General features: G+C 35.6%; 2 protein-coding genes and 2 long non-coding RNA genes across 5 annotated transcripts; 2 read left to right on the top strand and 2 right to left on the bottom strand.

Moving 5' to 3' along the window:
* LOC112325429 (uncharacterized) lies at nt 1-9226 on the top strand. Its single transcript, XM_052449797.1, has 5 exons — nt 1-309; nt 346-1822; nt 2482-4725; nt 4837-5566; nt 5797-9226. Exons 1-5 carry the CDS (start codon nt 1-3, stop codon nt 9224-9226), a joined length of 8190 nt encoding a protein of 2729 aa, XP_052305757.1.
* Nucleotides 9227-12151: 2925 nt separating this feature from the next.
* On the bottom strand, nt 12152-13159 carry LOC112325421 (uncharacterized). Its single transcript, XR_002979468.2, has 2 exons — nt 13017-13159; nt 12152-12890 (listed from the first exon to the last, which is right to left on the bottom strand). It is a non-coding gene; the product is annotated as an uncharacterized LOC112325421 (long non-coding RNA).
* LOC127904841 (uncharacterized) lies at nt 12991-16774 on the top strand. Its single transcript, XR_008058274.1, has 2 exons — nt 12991-13122; nt 16491-16774. It is a non-coding gene; the product is annotated as an uncharacterized LOC127904841 (long non-coding RNA).
* On the bottom strand, nt 15169-18735 carry LOC18108143 (disease resistance protein RUN1). 2 transcript variants are annotated; one of them, XM_024591948.2, is made up of 4 exons: nt 18358-18735; nt 17651-18146; nt 16429-17521; nt 15169-15722 (listed from the first exon to the last, which is right to left on the bottom strand). In XM_024591948.2, the coding sequence occupies exons 2-3, from the start codon at nt 18139-18141 to the stop codon at nt 16483-16485; spliced, it is 1530 nt and encodes a 509-aa protein (XP_024447716.1). In that variant the 5' UTR covers nt 18142-18146; nt 18358-18735; the 3' UTR covers nt 15169-15722; nt 16429-16482. The 2 variants fall into 2 exon arrangements, with proteins under 2 accessions (XP_024447716.1, XP_024447718.1); XM_024591950.2 differs by having other exon boundaries at nt 15169-15613.
* Between the last annotated feature and the right edge of the window lie 3275 nt (nt 18736-22010).

Below are 22010 nucleotides of genomic sequence, written 5' to 3'. Positions count from 1 at the left end.
ATGACTGAGGGAGACTGCCCTAGACTGGATGACAGTGGGATACCGCTGCTAAAGGATGTGAGATGCGTAATAAATGATGCCAGTCGTTTGCTTCCATTCACCAAATACTTGGCTGATGAGACAGAATTTACTAAGATATATGGGAGAGTTTTGCATCTTCTGAATGTTCCAGTACTGCCATTAGCCATAAAAGCCCTAATTCATTTTTGGGATCCTGATTATCGATGTTTTACATTTGGGAATGTCGATATGGTTCCTACCATTGAAGAATACGGTGTTTTGACAGAATTCCCTGAGGATATCCATAAGGTTTATTTTCATCAAAAGATTGAGAATACTGTATAGGAGCTTGCTAAGCTACTGGGAATCCATCAAATGAGCTTATATAGAGAAAAAAACAATTCTGGGGGTTTGAGATGGAAACGGCTAGAAGAGCTGTTGATTGCTAAAACATCTAATCCTGGTGCTAATTTGGAGGTATACCGAATATTGGCTTTGGGAATATTTGGGCTGATTTTGTGTCCTTCGACTGCTGGAATTATCAGTTTAGAGGCAGCTAATCTGTTTGTTGAGTATGAGAAGACTAAAATTAATCCTTCTGCTGCTATCTTGGCTGAAACTTTTTTGTCTCTCAATCATTGCAAAAGGATTGGGAAAGGTTCTATGAGATGTTGTGTTCCATTGTTATTCATTTGGATGGTAAGCCATATAGAATCTGAAACACTAATATTCCGAAATTTTTGGTGGTTTGACCAAAAGCCACTCGAGTTATTTGTATCAAGTGAATGGGAAAACTTTTCTGAAGATGATTGGAGGGTAAAATTGCAAGGAATTCCACAAAGCAATTTTAATTGGAGAGCTCCTTGGATGAAAAATGTAACATGCCTAATGGGTTGTGGGAAGAGGCCTTGGGTACCTTTGATTGGAGTGACTGGATATATTAGTTATGCGTCTGCTTTGGTTGCAAGACAGCTTGGGGGCATACAAAGCATTCCAAGAACAGTTGGCTTAGCTCAATTCACCGGAGTCTATAAGGGTGCATATAATGAGATGCTGGAGAGCATTAAACATGATTGGGGATCTTTGGTGCTAGTTAAAAAAGAGATCGGTGTAAGGAATCCTACAGTTAGTGAAAAGTATCCTGAATGGCGTAATAGAGGAGTCTCTTATACGGCAGAAGTTTCTGAATCTGTGGGCCTTCGAAGGAAAAGAGTGAATTGTGAAGAAGAATTAAGAAAACAAGTAAAATCGTTACAAGCTGAGCTTAAAGCAAAGGAAGAACAAAGAGTGTCCTTAGAGCGGCAACTAGCCAAAGAAAAGGGTGTAAGGAAAGTAGCTGAAGAAGAAAGGGACTCTGTAGGTCAAGACTTGATAAAGGCAAAGGCTGACTTGGAAACACAAAAAATAATTAATCAGGATATGATGTATTATATGGACAAAGCTAAGCATTGGGAAGAATTAGCCATCAAGACACAAGCTACATTGAAAATGCGTCGGGCGGACATTGTTAAGTTTAAAGGCCAATTGGGAAAAGCTGAGGCTTTAACTAAAATTCATGAAGAGCAAAAAGCAGAGTGGAACAATCACAATACTGAGGTGGAAGCATTGAGATTTAAGCTGGACAAAGAAAAATCAAAGACTGCACAGCTTATGGAAAGCCAGAAAATGATAGAACAACATAATCAAACATTGGATGCCACCAATAACTTTCTGTCTAGAAACAACTTGATACATACTGAGAGGATAAGGGAACTACAAGATCAAGTTGGTCAAGCAGCTGCAGAAGCCCATTTATTACGAGTGGAAGCTCGCCAAGTGGGAGGTGATATAATAAAGTATCGAAGAAGCTTGGATAACACCGATCTTTTCTTAAAAGCAATAGCTAATAGAGGCAGTGTTTTTTCTCCTGTAATAGATTAGATCAATTTTTCATTGTAAGCTTCTGAATAAGTAATAAAGGGCTGAGACCCACCTTTTCAATTCAAAAATATGCGTATATGGCTGGAAGCTGAAATGTCAAAAAGCTAAACAGATCTCTTCTCGGCATCACAACGATGATATCAAGTTCAAGCTCAAACCTCATATCCAAAGAATGACGACCATATGTCACCAATGAAAAGCAAATCCATATCCAATATGTTGCATTCATATTCATGCATTTCATACATTTGTTTTATAAATTGTCATATTCTACATATAACAGGTGAAATATAGGTCCCCAACTGAAACGTATCCATAATACTCGTTTACGGAAGAAAATGGAAAATGAAGAGAGAACTCAGTTAGAAATTCAACACCAAAAAGAGTTGGAAAGCCTGAAGGAGGATGTAGCAAGGCTTACCAGCTTGCTTGAACAGGCTTTGAGGCCTAGAGCTGGAGAAGGAACATCTTCTCAACAAACATTTACACCTCAGCCTCCGCCTCCTTTTATTCCGCCATTTGAACCTTAGCATGCTGCTCATTTCTTACCTGCCCAATCAGCATATCCAACGAGGGTCCCCATTGCAGTTTTGACAGAAGAAGAACCTCAAAGGAATAAGATAGTGGAGGAAAATGGTCATGAAAAGCTAGCTGCTTTAGAAGAAAGAATGAAGGCAATGGAAGGGAATAGTTTGTATGATCCGGTGAAAGCTGCTGAAATGTGTTTGGTGCCTAATGTGGTTATTCCCAGAAAATTCCGTGTACCAGATTTTGTTAAATATACTGGAACTCAATGCCCGATCACCCATCTTAAAGCATATTGTAATAAGATGGCTGAGGTAGTCCATGATGAGAAGCTATTGATCCATTTCTTTCAAGACAGTTTAAGTGATGCGGCTCTTGCTTGGTATATGCGCTTAGATAATACCAAGATTAAAGGATGGAAGGATTTGGTTGAAGCTTTTATTAGACAATATAAGTTCAACATGGATATTGCCCCTGAAAGGTCAAGTCTGCAAGCCATGGAAAAAGGGAATAGGGAGTCTGTAAGAGAATATGCCCAAAGGTGGCGTGAATCAGCCGCGCAAGTAAATCCTCCATTGTCAGAAAGGGAGATGACTGGTTTATTTTCCAACACTTTCAAAGCCCCGTACTTTGAATACTTGGTAGGTAGTGCTGCAAAAAATTTCTCTGATTTGGTTGTCATAGCTGAAAGGATCGAACAAGCTGTTCGGACAGGTAGGATCGTGGATCCTACTGAAAAAAGAGGTTTTACTGGAAAAAGGAAAGAAACGGAAGTTCACAATGTTGAAAGGGAAAGTAGAGGGAAGAACACCTACCAAGATAATTACAGTTTCAAAAGTATTACACCTACCCCTTCTATATCCAATATAAAATTCTCATCACCTACAAACACCCAAAATAACCCAATAAACAACCAAACCAATGCTACTTACCGCCCAAGAAGAAGTTTTCCAATAGAGCAAGTGCAACTTCCGCCATTACCCATGTCTCTTACTGAAATGCACCAAAGATTGCTTAGTATTGGCCAGGTAGCACCTGTTCCCTTAGAACCTTTACAACCACCATTTCCTTTTTGGTATAAACCCGATAAAAAATGTGAATACCATCCTGGCGCTGTTGGTCATCATATTGATGGATGTGTTGCATTCAAAAGAAAAATCCTTCAGCTCATCAAAGCTGGGTGGATTTCTTTTGATGAATCTCCAAATGTGAAATCTAATCCTCTACCAAATCATGCTTCGGGAAGTGGGGGAGTTAATAACTTGGAGATAGGAAGGAGAAGTACAACAACTTTAAGGGTGACTATGGATAGATTGTATGGGATGTTGAGGCAAACAAATTATCTAAAGACACCAGTCAAAACACAAGCTGTAAGGAATGCAAATGAATATTGTAAATATCATCAGCAGCTTGGGCATGATATTGACTCGTGCGAGGAGTTTCATTTGGAGGTAGAAAATATGATGACGTTGGGAATGTTAAGATTGATGAAACCCAAAGAAGATGAGTTAGTAGGAACAATGACTGGTTGTAACCAAAAAGTGGAAGTTTGTAGATATATACCAACCGAAAAGGGTCCACCAAAAATGATACTAGCCAAGCCTATGAATACTGTTAGCGGAAGCTATAATGCCCAACCCTATAATTATGGTTGTTCCTTTCACAGCACAAATCCTGCCCCCGTTTTCCATGCGGAAATAGGAGGACTCACTCGGAGTGGGAGATGTTTTACTCCTGAAGAGTTGGAAAACCAAAGAAAAGCCAAAGGAAAGGATATGGTGGATTTGACAAAGTCAAATGAGGTTAACAAGCCAGTAAGTGATGAAGAGGCTAATGAATTCCTGAAATTGATGAAGCACAGCGAATATAGTGTGGTTGATCAACTAAAGAAAACACCCGCTAGGATTTCTTTGTTGTCATTAATATTGAGTTCAGAATTGCATAGGAACGCACTTCAGAAGGTTCTTAATGAAGCATATATTCCTCAGGATATCACACAAGACTCCATAGAACATTTGGTGGGTAGGATTCAAGCCACCAACTACCTCTATTTTACCGATGATGAGTTGGATCATGAAGGGACCGGTCATAATAAACCATTGCATATCACGGTAAAATGCAAGGATTGTGTGATTGCTAAGGTGCTTATGGATAATGGTTCCGCTCTCAATGTATTGCCGAGACATGTACTTGATAAAATGCCAGTTGATGCCTCTCACATGAAGCCAAGTACTATGACTGCAAGGGCATACGATGGGTCACCTAGACCAATCATTGGAAGTATTGATGTTGAACTAGTCATTGGCCCCCAACCATTCCAAGTCACATTACAAGTAATGGATATTCATCCATCATACAACATTTTGCTAGGGAGACCTTAGATCCATGCAGCTCGAGCTGTCGCATCTTCTTTACATCAACGGGTCAAGTTCATCATCAATGGGAATTTGGTGACTGTGAGAGCTGAAGAAACTTTGTCAATGATGAGAAATGTATCGATCCCTTATATAGAAGCTGAAGAAAGTAAGGATGGAAATCTGCATGCATTTGAAGTTGTAAATGCTGAATGGGTACCTGAAAATATGATACGAAGAAAGCCAGAAATTTCTGAAGCAGCAAAAATGGCTGCTAAATACTTCTTGAAGCATGGATTACCATTTCAATATGACCTAACTACTGGAATGCCTGAGAGGGTTAATGCGGTAAAAATAAAATGCGCCGATCAGAGGTTTGGCTTAGGGTTTAAGCCTGGCAAAGCAGATTTTAAAAGAGCAGCTGAAAATAGAAGGGAAAAGAGAGTAGCCCGGATTGAAAGAAGAGAGCCAGATGAAGATCGAATGGAAATCCCACCTATCTATGTAACATTTCCAAGAGCCGCGTATGTGATAAAAGCTGAGGATTATGAGGAGGGGCTAAGAAAAGAATTCAGTGGTGCTACTATCAATTATCTTGAAAATGTTAGTGAGCAAGATGTAAAGGAAGAAGAGAGTCCTTACGAACAGCTACCACAACTAACTATTGGTGTTTTGGAAGATGGCTCATCCGAATTCGTGAGGAAGCTGGCTGAGGGAGAAGAGTTGGAAAATTGGGAAATTCATGAAGTCCCAGTTGTTTTTAAAAAGTAATGTTTGTTTGTTCTTTGTTTTTATTGTATTGTTTGAACAATTGTGCCTTGCCAAAACCATTGTGGCTCAAGAGATTGGCAATAAGGTTTTGTTGTTGAGCCCGTCTATCCTTTAAAATTCAATGAGATCATGCATATTTTCTTTCAAACATGTTTTCTTGTTATTTGTTTATTTATTTGCTTTCCCAGAATTATACACTCATAACCGAAACACTTTCCGCTTTCAGGAGATCTGAAAGCGGATTGTGCTCACAAACTCAATGCACTGTGGATAATTGGCCTAACTTTGATGAAACTATAATTGCAATGGATGAGGAAGAGTTGGGTGAGGAAGACATCGATGAGTTCGCAAGGTTAGTGGAACAATCTGATCACACATGGAAGCCTGCTAAAGAAGAACTAGAACTGATAAATGTGGGCACCAAACATAATAAAAGAGAGTTGAAAATAGGGAAGCTAATATCTGCTGGTGTGAGAAGCGAGTTGGTCATTCTTTTACAAGAATATGTTGATGTTTTTGCCTGGTCATATGCCGATATGCCTGGTCTGGATACTGATATTGTGGTACATAAACTACCTTTGATAGAGGGTTGTAAACCGATTAAGCAAAAGTTGAGGAGGACGAGGCCTGATATGCTAATCAAAGTAAAAGAAGAGATAACGAAACAGTGGGATGCTGGATTCTTAGAAGTTGTTGATTATTCTCAATGGGTGTCCAATATTGTAGTAGTACCCAAGAAAGACAACAAAATCAGGGTATGCGTGGATTTTCGAGATTTGAATAGGGCAAGCCCGAAGGATGATTTTCCGTTACCCCACATAGATGTACTTGTGGATAATGCTGCTAAGAGTTCTACTTACTCTTTTATGGATGGTTTCTCTGGGTATAATCAAATCAAAATGGCCGAGCAAGACAAGAAGAAGACAACATTTGTTACTCCGTGGGGAACATATTGTTATAGAGTTATGCCATTCGGATTAAAAAATGCTGGAGCAACTTATCAAAGAGCAATGGTGACACTATTTCATGACATGATGCATAAAGAAATTGAGGTCTATGTGGATGATATGATTGCTAAGTCTAAAGATGAGGAAAATCATATCCCAGCTCTAAAGAAATTATTTGAAAGGTTGAGAAAGTATCAATTAAAGTTGAACCCTGCAAAATGCACATTTGGAGTGAAGTCTGGGAAGTTATTGGGATTTGTGGTAAGCAGTAATGGTATAGAGGTAGACCCTGATAAAGTGAAGGCCATACAAGCCATGTCAGCTCCTAAGACTGAGAAAGAAGTTCGAAGCTTTTTGGGGCGTTTAAATTACATTGCTCGATTCATTTCACAACTTACAGTCACTTGTGAACCAATCTTTCGATTACTTCGAAAGAAAAACCCCGGAGTATGGGATGAAGATTGTCAAGAAGCCTTTGATAAGATCAAACAATATCTGCAGAAACCACCGCTATTGGTACCACCTGTGCCTGGGAAGCCTCTCATTTTGTACTTAACAGTGACTGAATCAGCAATGGGCTGTGTGCTTGGCCAACATGATGAGTCCGGGAGAAAGGAGCAAGCCATCTACTACCTTAGTAAGAAATTCACTGAATGTGAATCTCGTTACAGTATGATTGAGAAGCTGTGTTGTGGCTTGGTATGGAGTGCGAAAAGACTCCGACAATATATGTTATACTATACCACTTGGTTAATTTCAAAGGTAGATCCTCTGAAATATATTTTTGAAAAGCCATATATGTCAAATAGGCTGGCCAGATGGCAAGTGTTGTTGGCTGAATATGATATCATCTACAAAACAAGAAAATCTATGAAAGGAAGTGCAATTGCGAATCATTTAGCTGATAACGCCATTGAGGACTATGAGCCATTAAATTTTGACTTCCCTGATGAAGATGTGTTGGTAATAGAAAGAGATTGGTGGACTATGTACTTTGATGGTGCGGTGAATGTGTCTGGTAATGGAGCTGGTGCTGTAATAATTTCTCCAGAAGGAAAACAATATCCCATCTCCATCAAACTGCAGTTTAGTTGCACGAATAACACAGCTGAATATGAGGCTTGCATTCATGGATTAGAAGCTGCATTGGAACTGAAGATAGGGAAATTAGAGGTATATGGAGACTCTATGTTAATAATCTGTCAGACAAAGGGGGAATGGCAGACAAAAGATGAGAAATTGAAACCATATCAGGAATATCTCTCCAAATTGGCTGAAAACTTTGAAAAGATAGAGTTCAATCATTTAGGAAGGGATAAGAATCAGTTTGCGGATGCTTTAGCAACCTTGGCCTCTATGGCTACGATCGATTGTGGTATCAGAGTACATCCTATAAGCATTGATATTAGAAGTTCTCCTGCTCATTGTTGTTTAATAGAAGAAGAAGTGGATGGCAATCCTTGGTATGCAGATATAAAAAGATTCATCCAATATCGGGAATATCCTTCTGAAGCTTCAAAGACAGATAAGAAGACTCTAAGAAGAATGGCAATGGAATACTTTATAGATGGAGAAATCTTATACAAAAGGTCATTTGATGGGACTTTATTAAGATGTCTAGACAGATCAGAAGCCAATAAAGCATTGTATGAAGTGCATGGAGGAATTTGCACCACCCATGCAAATGGGCACATGATGGCAAGACAGATGCAAAGAGCTGGGTATTTTTGGTTGACCATGGAAAAAGATTGTATAGAATTTGTTCGAAAATGTCATAAATGTCAGGTGTATAGTGACAAAATCAATGCACCCCCAGTGCCCTTATTCAATATGGTGTCACCTTGGCCATTCGCGATGTGGGGAATTGATGTGATTGGGCCTATTAATCCAAAAGCCAGCAATGGTCATCGGTTTATCTTGGTCGCAATTGATTATTTTACAAAGTGGGTAGAGGCCTGCTCATATGCTCATGTGACTCAGAAGGTGGTCAAGCGATTCATTGAGAGAGATCTAATTTGTAGGTATGGTTTGCCAGAAAGGATAGTAACCGATAATGCCAAGAACTTCAATGGGAAAATGATCATGGAATTATGCACTAAATGGAAAATCAAGCATTCTAATTCATCCCCTTACAGACCAAAGATGAATGGTGCTGTTGAAGCTGCTAACAAGAACATAAAGAAGATTGTCCAGAAAATGGTGGTCATATATAAAGATTGGCAGGAATGGCTTCCTTATGCTCTACATGCATATCGAACAGCAATAAGGACGTCAACGGGGGCTACACCTTATTCGTTAGTTTACGGAATGGAGGCAGTGATGCCTTTAGAAGTAGAGATTCCTTCTCTAAGGGTTCTCATGGAATCTGAGCTAGAAGAGGCTAAATGGGCTGAGATACGATACGAACAGCTAAATATGATCAGTAAGAAGAGATTAGCTGCAATTTGTCACCACCAACTGTATCAAAACAGGATAGCAAGAGCCTATGAGAGAAAAGTTCGACCAAGAGAGTTTAAAGAAGGAGATCTTGTATTGAGAAAAATCCTATTACTACCTAGTGAGAATCATAGCAAGTGGGCACCTAATTATGAAGGTCCATATGTAGTAAAGAAGGCATTCTCTGGAGGGGCGTTGATACTGACAGGAATGGATGGAGAAGATTTGAGTAGGCCAGTGAATTCCAATTCTGTGAAGAAATATTATCCATGATTGTATAAGTTCTCATCAAATCAATAAAAGTTTTGCCAAGAAATTCACTTTGCATATCTTTTCTCTCTCATAAATGTTATTGATATTAAAGAATCAGTAAATACACTCTTGAAGCCTTGCATGATCTCATAGATTGAATTCATTACTTTTACCAAAATCAGTTTTCTTATTTGAGTTTTGAAAAATTGATCTGGTATTTTGATTTCAAAAGTAATTTGATGTTTATTCAAAAATGATTTTTGACATTCTACGTGTAGAATGACAAATGAATCAAGCAACTCCTACATAGAGGTGACCAAACTCTAAAAACAAAAAAAAAATGAATAAATACCCTTATCCCATAACTCTTGAATCATGTGTTTTTAAATGTATGAATAATGGTATGTAGTGAACTTGTTGCTCATAACTCATGAAATGCATCCTCGTAAAGACTAAACCATCACACTGGATGAGGTCAAAGTTTATTGATCATAGTTGCTTACGTTTGAAATGAGGAAAGGCCATCTTTGTTATTCCTTTCACGTTCTAAAATAAGTACATCCCTTGCGATCCCTTTTTGAGCCTGAATAATTTTTCTTTCATTAAAAATCCTGACTAAGATCACACCCCACACTGGGGGCAAGTGAAATTTCAATGATCAAGAAAAATGATAAAGCCGTGAGAAAGCCAAAAGGCAAAAGAGCCCAAGAAACTCAAGTGCTAGGGGGCATGCCCAAATCACAAGAAAAAGTGATAACCAAGATAAAATGAGTAGGCTCTAGCAAAGCAATGAAAAAGAAAGAAGAAAAAAGGGCAAATCAAAGAAGAGCGGCAAAAGAAAATATGAATGACGTCAAGAGTCAAACTATTAATAGTGATCTTCAGTCTTTGAAACCCTGAAACACTCTTTGAGCCCTACGAGTCCTTTTCTTTCATAGCCAAAAACCACAGCCTACATTACGTGCTTGTAGAAGTCCTTTCTAATCAAGCAAGCAAGCAACCTGGAACAATAAACAATGCTCTCAAAATCCAAAGAATAGTTTTTCATGAAATTCATGGCATCAAGAATAAACTACCCATTATTATTCATGCTGATAAAAATAAAAGTTAAAAAGAGATGTTTTTCTCATACAAAATCTCGAGCTTTCTCTCGAGCCCTTCACTTTGACACAAAAGGTCATCTCATAACGTATTTTTCACCGAAGATCTCATTGCCAAACACAAGAGCAAATAATCTCTTTTCCAAGAAAGAAAATAACCAAGGAGTTGCAAGATTTTGAAAGTAAATTGTTTTAGACTCATATTGAAATAATTTTTGTTTTCAAAAATGCAAGATCAAGATTTCAAGATTTATTCTAGACCCATACTTCTTCACCAAACTGAAAAAGGATAGAAATGAGAAAAGGGTCTCTTAAAACCATTATTTGTCTAAAGTCGCTGACAGAGCACACTTAGGGGGAATGACCAATACAAGGGGATATTGTGTTCAGAAGGAAAATTCTAAAAAAAAAAGAGATGGTAATTTCCTTCAACAAGACAAGGGGGCATTTTGGTTTATGAAAGACAGCTTGATCCTTTCAGCTAGTGACACCGAATGTTTTTAGCAGTGAGTCAAGGGGTAATGAATGATCCTCTCAAATTATTTGACGAGTCCATCAAGCATGTGGGTCACGATGGGCACCACAAAGGCTGAGTTGTGCAAACAAATCTGGAAAAAGTCTTATATGGGCTAACTCGAGTGCGCTAGAAATCCAAACGACAAAGATGACTCAAATCAGATAGCAAGATCTCATCAACCATACAATGAGAAGATTAAGAAGAAATGGGGGGCCTATATTTCAAGTCAGGTAAAGATGCATGCATATCATTTAAACTTTGAAACATTGGACAATGAGTGCTGCAAATTTTATTAGAGAAAATTCTAACGGAATCCATCAAGTGGATGGCCAACATTGAAATTGCTTTTGAAAAATTTTCGCTTTTGAGAATTTTTCAACCTAGGCAGGCCGCCCATGAGAATTAGGCCACCTAAAAAAATCTCTCTCTATATTTTTCCACCACATTTCAGTTTCCACTCCTGAGGTAGTGCATTTCCTATCCTACCTCCTTTTGAGTTCTTTTTCGAGCGTGCCGTTGAGCCCTCGTCTTGTCTCCATTCGAGCGTGCCTTCGAGCCCTCATCTTATCTCCATTCGAGCGCGTCTTCGAGCCCTCGTTTTATCTCCATTTCGAGGGCGCCTTCGAGCCCTCGAACATCAAAGGTAGTGCATTTCCTATCCTACCTCCTTTGGAGTGCGTCTTCGAGCCCTATCATATCTTATTAAAAAAAAATCCACGTATTTATCCACTGGGCAGGTAACCCATTACAATGTGACCAACTGGGCTGGTAACCCATTACAATGTGACCAACTGGGCAGGTAACCCATTACAATGTGACCAACTGGGCTGGTAACCCATTACAATTTACCATCCTAGACTGGGCTGGTAACCCATTACAATTTACCATCCTACACTGGGCAGGTAACCCATTACAATGTGACCATTTGGGCCGGTAACCCTTTACAATAAACCACTTTATTCTGGGCCGGTAACCCATTACAATATACCATCACAAAAAAAAAAATCCTCGTATTTTTCAATCATTGGGTAGGTCGCCTGGAACAATTAGACCACTCGCGAAATTCTTCGCGTTTCTTTTATCATTAGGTAGGTTACCCAAAATAATTTGATCAGTTTCAAAAAAAAAAAAAAAAGTCATCTTCCAAATAACTTATTCTCTCCGTAAAAAGTCATATGTCAATCTACTGTTTTCAAGATTTTTTTTTTATCTACTTTTCTTTATAAATTTACTACACAAAGCTAAGGAAAAATGAAATTTTTCAATATCTTTGTATTGTAAATATTATAAAGAGGGAGCAACTGTCATAACCAATTTTTGAACAAATAATAAAAAAATTAAATATAGTTGCCAATGGGGTTAAAACAACAAAATTTGAAGTTTGAGGATGTAATTTGAGAGTTAATTGATCAATTTTGAAAGGTTAAAGATTTAATTAAGGGCTAAATTGAACAATCCAGGAATTAAGGACTGTTTTGTAAACAGTGTTATAATTTAAGGATTTAATTGAAATTAATCCAAAGGGACAAAATTAAGTGGAATTTTTTTTAAGGTCCAATTGCCGAATTTCCAACAGTTCAGGGATCAAAATAAAAATGTCCATTTGCTGCTTGAAACGGCGTCGTTGCTGGTGAAATCCATTGCTGCCGAAACGTCGCCGCTGCGGGTAGAACAGTCGTGTTCGTCTTCTCCATCCCGATTCAACAGGCTGGAAAATCTGCAACGGATTCAATCCAATCGAGGACCACGTCTCTCGCCCACGATCTCGTTCGTGGAAGATAACAGTCCTGCAAAGGCAGGACTGATGGGGGGCAATCGGCTGGGTTTATAAAAGGGAGAAGAACACCTAAAGAAAAAAAAAGGAGGGAGAGCAAGAAAAAAAGCAAGAAAACCAGAGAAATTATACACAGTAAGAAAAGGAGGGAGAGAACCGAAAAAATCAACCCAGAAAAACAGAGTTAAAAGAAAAAGGCAGAGAAAACAGAGCACAAATCCAAATACACAGAGAAGGAGAGGACAAGAAGGCAGGACACGGTAAGGAGAATTATCCTTGAAATTGTCTCCGAACCTGCAAACAAAAAAACCCGGATTCAGCCAAAGAACACTCACAACAAGCCGGAATCTTCTTTGTAGCTTTAGAAGTTACAGAGAAATCAAGAAGGAAAGCATAGATAAGTATTCACAGAAGGAAAACCAGAGGAACATTAGGCGAAAATCATCAAGCAGCGCTGCAAGCATCTCAGTCTCCAGAAGCAACATCTTCGGTCTCCAGAAGCAGCATCTTCGGTCTCCAGAAGCAGGTATGACCCCGTCTCCTCTGCATTTTCATTTCAAAAGATAATTATGTGCTGCAAGAACACTGTGTGAAGGTAATTTAATTACCTTCACCAGTGTTCGGGCACGCGTGAATAAGTCACGCGTGCCTTTAGTTTTTACCCAGCCGGGTCACTGGCTTGGGCCAGTGACCGGGCTGGGCTGGCTGGGTCCAGCCCAGTCCATGTGGGCTGCGCTGGGCCCAGCCCCCAATTTTTTTTTTTCTGGGCCGGGCCGGGCCCCGCCCAGTTAAAAAAATATATAATAAAAAAAATAAAAAAATAAAAGGCAGAAAAATAAAAAATAAAAAAATATGCATGTATGGATAAGAATAATGTAAATTTATTGGTTTATTCACTGACGCCAGAGTCAGGAATAAAATACCGGTTTAAATTTATATTATTTTTATTCGTTGTATTTTATTTTCTTTAGATGAATAAAAATAATGTAAATTTATTGGTTTATTCACTGGCGCCAGAGTCAGGAATAAAAATACCGGTTTAAACTTATATTATCTTTATTTGTTGTACTTTATTTTATTTAGCTAAAAAATAAAAACTGTGCATGCGTAAAAAATTAAATTTATTTAGATGAATAAAAATAACGTAAATTTATTGGTTTATTCACTGGCGCCAGAGTCAGGAATAAAAAACACCGGTTTAAATTTATATTATTTTTATTTGTTGTACTTTATTTTATTTAGCTAAAAAATAAAAAATGTGCATGCGTAAAAAATTAAATTTATTTAGATGAATAAAAATAATGTAAATTTATTGGTTTATTCACTGACGCCAGAGTCAGGAATAAAAATACCGGTTTAAATTTATATTATTTTTATTTGTTGTACTTTATTTTATTTAGCTAAAAAAAATAAAAAAATATGCATGCGTAAAAAAATCAAATTTTATTTTGTTTATTTATTCACTGGCGCTAGAGCCGGGAAAATAAAAAATATTAATCTAATTTATTTTATAGCTACGTGATATTGACCAACGCCAGAGTTGGAAGTATTCGTAGTTTAATATTCACTGACGCCAGAGTCGGGAATATTATAAGTAAATTATCATATCGTAAACTAATAAACATTTAGCAATTAAAGATAAAACTAGCAGTGCAGCCTGCCTCAGGCAGGACGTTTAAGGGGTGATAATATCTTCCCTTTTACGTAACCAGTCCCAAACCGTAGACTCTCTGTTGACCAGTTAGGGTTCCTAGTGACCATAATACTAGGTGGCGACTCCTTAAACAAAGAATATCCCCATTAAAGAATAGGATGCCAGAAATCTGTTCTTTTCCAAAGAATTAAATTTTTAAGGTCGCCGCGATGTCGGGTGTGACAATCATCTAATTTATTATTATTATATATATCAGAAAAATAAATATTTTTTATAATTTACATTACACATTTCTTCTAATAAATTCAAAGAATATACTGTTCGCCTATTGACCCGGTGGATCGACTCGGAACCCAATAACTATACAGTAGAAGTAATATTTCATTAATAAATAAAAAAATATCAAACAAACTCTTAGAATAAAGTTCATTTATCCTTAACGAAGACTTTTAGAATAAATATTATCATCTAATTTTTATTTCTATTCTGTACAGTAGAAGTAATATTTCATAGATAAGTGAAGAAATATCAAACAGACTTTTAGAATAAAATTTGTTTATACGGAATAAAGACTTGACAAGTCAGTCAATCAAGATAAAAAATATACTCAAATTAGATCTAGGAAATATATTTATTTTCTTATTATTTTTGAATTATTTGCTTGATTTTACTAGTTATTTTCAATTTATTTTAATAGATTTATTTAGCTATTATATAAATAGTTGATGTTTTATTTTTTAAAATAATTTTAAAAATAATTGAATTTTTTTTAGAATTTAGAATTATAATTTTATAAATTAAAAAACTCTAATTCTTTTTAGCTTTCTCGCAAATAATTTCCAATTAAATCAGTGAATGACAGTTTTTTCCTTTCATAGTTATTTGAGGTTACTGAACCGCATATCAATAATAGCTAGATTGTCCACATCAACTCATGCTCACTGTCTAAAATATAGTGTCTTAATTGCATTACAAGTCTGGGTCTTCGATAAGAAAATCTAGGAATCAAAATCTTTGACTCATTCCCACTAAAAAGAGTCCTTAGAACACAATACTAGAAATTCCTTCTAGTTCAAAGAAAATACTATTGCTAAGAACTATTTACAACGGAACTCTTGTCGACTAATAATTTGGAAATCGCCACGCATAATAAGAAAATGAAAGGTAAAAGACACATCTTAATTGGATTATCTTTCTTCTGACGAGTATACATATACTCCACAGTCGAATAAACACATTGCCAGACAGCACCAGCCAACAGGCTTTCTAGTTGCATGGAGAATAAAAGGTGGCAATAGGCCCACCCGTTTAGTTCTTTCCTTTCGAGCCATGTGAATGAGTTCAACGGCAGCAAGAAGCAAAGCTACAAATGCCAACACCATGCCAATTAATGCATAACCCGTCTGGTCAAAAACCGCAGATGCAATCTCTAGGATTAAGTTTGTCATCAGCAAAATCCAACATGATATTTCCTATACAAGAAAGATAATTGATAATACACAAAACAATACAATTATGACTGGCAGAGACACATAATATATGATATTTTCATGTCTTTTCGTAAAATTCTTTCATGTTGATCGTATACAATATTATATCTCTATTGGATTTGTTGGATTTAAATTTATTATTTCATGTATTCTGTGCATAAAAACAAAAAAAAAACAGAAAAACAGAAAAAAGGCCCACCCACTAGATATTTTCAACTAACCCAAACCCAAAATGAGCTTCACGTGGATGTACCTCTTCTCTTTCGTGGGCAACTGGGCATGGATAGAAATTTAAAGGTTAATTTTAATTAACCCCTGAGTTTGGGGAGAATTCAACTTCTCCCCGTGAGGTTATACTTGTTTCAATTTTCTCCTTGAGGTTTCCAAATTGAATCAAGTAAGAAGTTTTTTTTTTTTAATCCCTAAGTTTTTGAAGATTGACCAAATAAAACCTTCTAGAGATGATTTTACGAGATAAAGCTTTTACTTTCAATCAAAAGATTCAAATGATGCTATGTGTACTTATATTTAAAAATATAAATATAAAGATTATAAAAAACAGTAGAATATATATACCAAACTAAAAATTATGTGTAACGAGAAAGTTTAAACTATGGAACTCAATAAGAGAAAATAAATAATTTTTTTTCTTTGATCAGTCAAGTGTTCCATGACTATTTTTTTTTACCTTCAGCTGCTCAAGCACATTCCATGCATCCTCTTGATTCCAATTTCTGGTCCTCTATCCAGGTTCTTTTGGAGACGATTCACGAACGACCTCCCTTCCCATGTCTCGTAATAGATCATGCATGGTTACCGTCTCTCCCAATACTTTAATCATAGACCTTTCATGGAGAGTTTCCAAAACAACTTCTGGATTGTAACCGCAACGGGCTCCTAGCAGTTTTGCGACGTATTCTTTCTCTTTACCAATAAAGAAGCATGCAATATCAAGGAATGCTCTTTGTAGTTCACCATCAAGTGCGTGATAACTTGTTAGAAGCTTTCCTTGAATGTCTTGGTTTGGAATTCTGCTCAAGTTGTCAATTTCACTTTCCCACGTAACTCTGTTTTTCCCGGACAGACGAGCTCCTATAACCTCAAGAGCAAAAGGAAGTCCTCCACAGTAATCAACTGCTTTCTTTGAAAGCTCAATATAATCTTTTGCTGGCTTGGTGTCCTTAAAGGCATGCCAGCTGAAAAGCTGAAGGGCCTCATCTGGTTCCAATTCTTCGATCCGATTTGTTTGATCTGCTTCACGAAGAAGATTTGAATCTCTTGTTGTAATAATTACTCTACTTCCGGGACCAAACCAACTTCGCTCTCCCATCAAAGCATTTAGCTGGTCCTGACGAGCCACATCATCAGCAACAAGAAGAACTCTTTTGCGACAAAGTCGCTCTTTGATCAGAACCTTTCCTCTATCGACACAATTGATGTTAGCAACATCTTGTTTTAAAATATTATGAAGAAGTTGCTCTTGTAAAAGAGCCAGACCATTGAATTGTTTTGATTTTTCATTTATATCCGAAAGAAAACAGCTTCCCTCGAATCCATTGCAGAGTTGATTAAATACAACTTTTGCTATAGTCGTCTTTCCTATTCCTAGCATCCCATGTATGCCCACAATTTGTACATCATCTATTGCAGTACTTAGAAAGTAAAAAATATTGCGAGAAAGCCGATCCATACCTACTAGGTGCTCAGGAACATATAAGTGCTTGGGTCCTAATTTATTCAACACATCCTTGATAATCTCTTTGACAAAATTTGCTTCAGGCCTGCTCATAGACAAAAGCAAGTCATTGATAGCGAGCCAATTAAGTATTTTATTGTTTCACATTGAAAAATGTAAAGTATAATCACTCCATAAATGTGTGCAAGTGAATCTTAGAGAAAAAAAGGCATACCCATTTGCCATATCATTGAGATTCCATCCAGATAGATTTCCTGCCTCCTTAAGAGCTTTTCTCCACTCCTTCACCAGCTTCTCTTCAAAACGCTCTTCATGTTTAACAAATGCTTCTGCAAATCTGCCAGTCTGTTTTCTCACATCTAAAGGATCAATGTCATAGAATATAGGAAGAACAATCTGACCGGTTTTCTTCCTTTTACACTTCAGAATCTCTACTAGTTCATCGAGACACCATCTAGAAGAAGCATATCCTTTTGAGAAGACAACTATGGATATCTTTGATTCTTGAATAGCCCTGAGGACATGATCGGAGATTTCTTCTCCTCTAGGAAGTTCATCATCATCTCGAAAAGTGTGGATTTTTGCTTGGACTAAGGCAGCATATAGATGATCTGTAAATGTCTTGCGAGTGTCTTCTCCTCTAAAACTCAAGAAGACATCATAGGTCCATTCTGGTATAGAACGAGAAGACTCTGGCTCTGCCATTTCAGCTGCAGAATTGAAGGAACAATCAATTCGCAATTTAAGCTTAATAATGAGAGAGCATAAGACAATAGCAACTGAAGTTAAACATGAAACATACAAAGCTTTCACATTATTGTTATTGGTAAAGACATGAAATATTTAAAACAAGAAAGAAGAAAAGAAGAGTTAGCCGTATATACCTCTGTATAACAAAGAGTTAGCTATGAAATTATATACCTGTGTATAACAAAGAGTTAGCTATGAAATTGCCGCAATCGGAGATAGAAGTTTTGCAACTGAAGTTATTGAATCGGAGAAATGGGGTGTTCAAATCGAATCAGCAGTTCATGTATATATAGACACACAGATCTGCCTTTGCTGGCTTTATTTATTGCAAGAATATGTATCACCTTACAAGTGTTATTTTAGTTTATTTTTAACAGAAGCAGTGGCCTAGGCCCACCTGGCCTTCCCTGGGGATAAATGATGAGTTGTAGAAGCCCATTATTAACCTCATTATATTCTGTCTCACTAACGTATTCTGAGAGTCCATCCACAAGGTCATTATTGTGAATTGCATTAGAAACAAACTCACAGTCCGATATCTTTGTAGAATTCATTCTCGCTAATTAAACCCCAAGCGAGGTTCCAAGAAAAGCCTCAACAAACCTTATTTTGTTATTTTGAATTCACTAAAAAATTTTCATCATCTTTCTTGCAGATTATTAGCAATGCAATAATCAAAATTATAAAAGAGGTAAAAGGTAACGCGTACGTAGAGGGAAAAAAACGCAAGGAAATTTCTCAAGCGTGTACTGGAATTTGGTGGCAACAACTAATGGGGTGTTTGCTTTTTCATCGAGTAAGCCATGTAAAGACGGGAAAGGGAACAATAAATATGGGGTGCGTTTCCTTTTGCTCTTGCTTTTTCATCGAGTAAGCCATGTAAATATTGGAAGTTTGAAAAACTTTACGAAAATAATACACAAAAGTACTATTCAAAACTTTATGACAAGAAAGGGAATGTCTTTTTGCGTTCCTCCATTATTGTTCTGTCTTGAACCGTTCTTCTTTCTGTGCTTTTACTGTAACAATCTATAAAAGCATGCTATTATTTATTAACTTTGGTCCTTGCTTGTGTTATTATTTATTAATTTTATTGTGAGGTATTTTACCAAGCACAAAAGAGTCCTTAACTTTAGAATTTATACAAAACAGTTACACAGTATTTTTTTTAAAATTTTCAAATATTAAAAACATTATTCCACTACTATTCTACGTACAAACTTGAAAAAATAGGTAAAAGTTATTTACTGTTATCTTGATTCATATATAATAGGAATTTTTTGCAATAGTATTTTAAAATACAGGGTTTGTGTTACCCAAATGATAAACCTAAATTTTTATTGGAGATGAGAAATTATTGTTGATTAAATTTCAATTTTATTTTTTATTCAATACTATTATCAGGCTTTTCTAGTTTTTTTTTATTTAAAAAAGAATAATTTTTCTATTCAGTTGTTTCTTGTAGTAATAGTATTTGGAAACATACTCTGATATTTCGATGATTTAATAAAGAGATTCCTATAAGAGATTATCTACAATGCTTAGGGTTTTCTCAAGCCCTTTTCAGAGAAAGAATATTATTTCTTGCAAATTATTAGCAATGCAATAATTATAATTATAAAAGATAAAAATGTAACACATGCAGGAAATTTCCTGTGTAAATTACTTGAAATTTCTAGTGAAATTTCCTGTCAATGCAAGGCAGAATATATAGTAGAGTCAACCTATAAATGAACTAATCAAATAATATATTCAAATAAAATCAGCCAAGTCAGAGACCCATATAAAATCAACCTAAAAGCCTAAAACAGATTTCGCTTCGACACATCTTTTTATCAATGGGCCATATGATTTTGCAAATTTGATGCCGTGTAGACTCATGACATGTGGACTTGCTGAATGGCGGCATTGAAAAAACAAGATTGCTCGCAAGTGCTATCCATAGGATCCTTGGAAGATGTGTCGCAAGGATATTTTATGGTCGCAAGGATAACACACCATTTCTCAAGCGTGTATGGCTCGCAACCGTAGGATCCTTGGAAGAGCAGTCTCCCAACATAAGATTTACCACATCTCTTTATGCTGTGATATTTTATTTCTTTTTTTTTTATTAAGAATATTTAACTTCATTCTATTTTTCAAACTTCTTCCCTAGATATATTAGAATAGAAACTCGTACCATTTATTCAAATTAATTTCTATTTTCTTATTATTATCATCTAATTTATTATTATTATTATGTATATAAAAAAAAAATTATTTTATAATTTACATTACACATTTCTTCTAATAAATTCAAAGAATGTATCGTTCACCTATTAAAACCATGATATATTTAAAGGTAATTGAAAAATCTCAATTTTATTATTTATATATATGATCCCATCATTAATTGTGTATCATGTCTTTTATCAATTTCATTCCAAACATAGTTTATACTAGAAAATAAGCTATTATTCATTATTGATTATCAATAATAAATATCGATAATTAATAATTAATTTTGTATAATTTGTATAGGATTTTCTTATTCTCACTAATTAATACCGGTTCCAAGATAAGCCTCAACAAACTTTATTTTGTTATCTTGAATTGAACTTAATTCACTAAAAACTGTTCAATTATTATTATTTGATAGATCTAACATATGATAAATGAGATTTTAATATTAGAACTATTGGGATAATAAATATTTTCTCAGTTATTTTTTTAAATTTAGTTTAGAAATTTTAATTTTTTTTATTCAGTATTATTAAATCTTTATAATTTTGTTTCTACTTAAAAAGGAATAATTTTTCTATTTTATTTTTGTATTAAATATTATCAAGCTCTTCTGGTTGTTCTATTTAAAAAATAATAATTTTTCTATTTAGTTGTTTCTATATATAAACTGTAGTCATAACTTTGGAAACAGACTTTGATATTTTGATGATTTAACAAAGAGATTCCTATAAGAGATTATATACTATGCTTCGGGTTTTCTCAAGCCCTTTTCAGAGAAAGAATATTATTTCTTGCAAATTATTAGCAATGCAATAATTATAATTATAAAAGATAAAAAGGTAACACGTACAAGGAAAGAAAAAAGCAAGGAAATTTCTCAAAAGTGCGTATTGGAAAATATTGAGCTGGAATTTACTTATTGGTAATTTCGTGGCAGGTGCAGATTGAGTATAGTTAAAAAAGAAAAAAAAGAAGGAAATTGAGAAAGTATGTTTTATTAGAAATGCAATAATTGTCAAAGAGCAAGCAACAATCTATGTGGTAATTTAGAGTGGTAATTTCATGGTGGTTGCTGAATGTTTTATTTTTTTAAATGATTTTTTAAATATTTTTAGATTAGTTTGATGTGTTAACATTAAAAATAAATTTTTAAAAATAAATTTTTAAAAATAAATTTAAATACATTTCATTTTAAAACATAATATCTATGTCACTCCAAAATATATTCCTCTCTTGCTTTATGGCATCTAATAGTTTTCTAGAGGACTCAATCAGTGTAAAAGGTTGAAAGCATTAAGGAAGACTGCATCAATTCTGCACAGTTTATCATTTCCGCTATTTTCTGATATTTTGATGATTTAATAAAGAGATTCCTATAAGAGATTATCTATAATGCTTCAAGCCTTTTTCAGAGAAAGAATATTATTTCTTGCAAATTATTAGCAATGCAATAATTATAATTATAAAAGACAAAAATGTAACACATGCAAGGAAAAAAAAGCAAGGAAATTTCTCAAGCGTGTATTGGTAAATGCAATAGTTTGTAGAGGAATAAGCGTGTTCAGCTGGAGCGACTTTCAAGAACAGGATATAAAAAAAGA

The sequence above is a fragment of the Populus trichocarpa genome, unplaced genomic scaffold (genome assembly GCF_000002775.5).
Source record: "Populus trichocarpa isolate Nisqually-1 unplaced genomic scaffold, P.trichocarpa_v4.1 scaffold_45, whole genome shotgun sequence".
Lineage (NCBI taxonomy): Eukaryota > Viridiplantae > Streptophyta > Magnoliopsida > Malpighiales > Salicaceae > Populus > Populus trichocarpa.
Note: the sequence above shows the minus strand (reverse complement) of the source record. Positions and strands in the feature narration are given on the sequence as shown.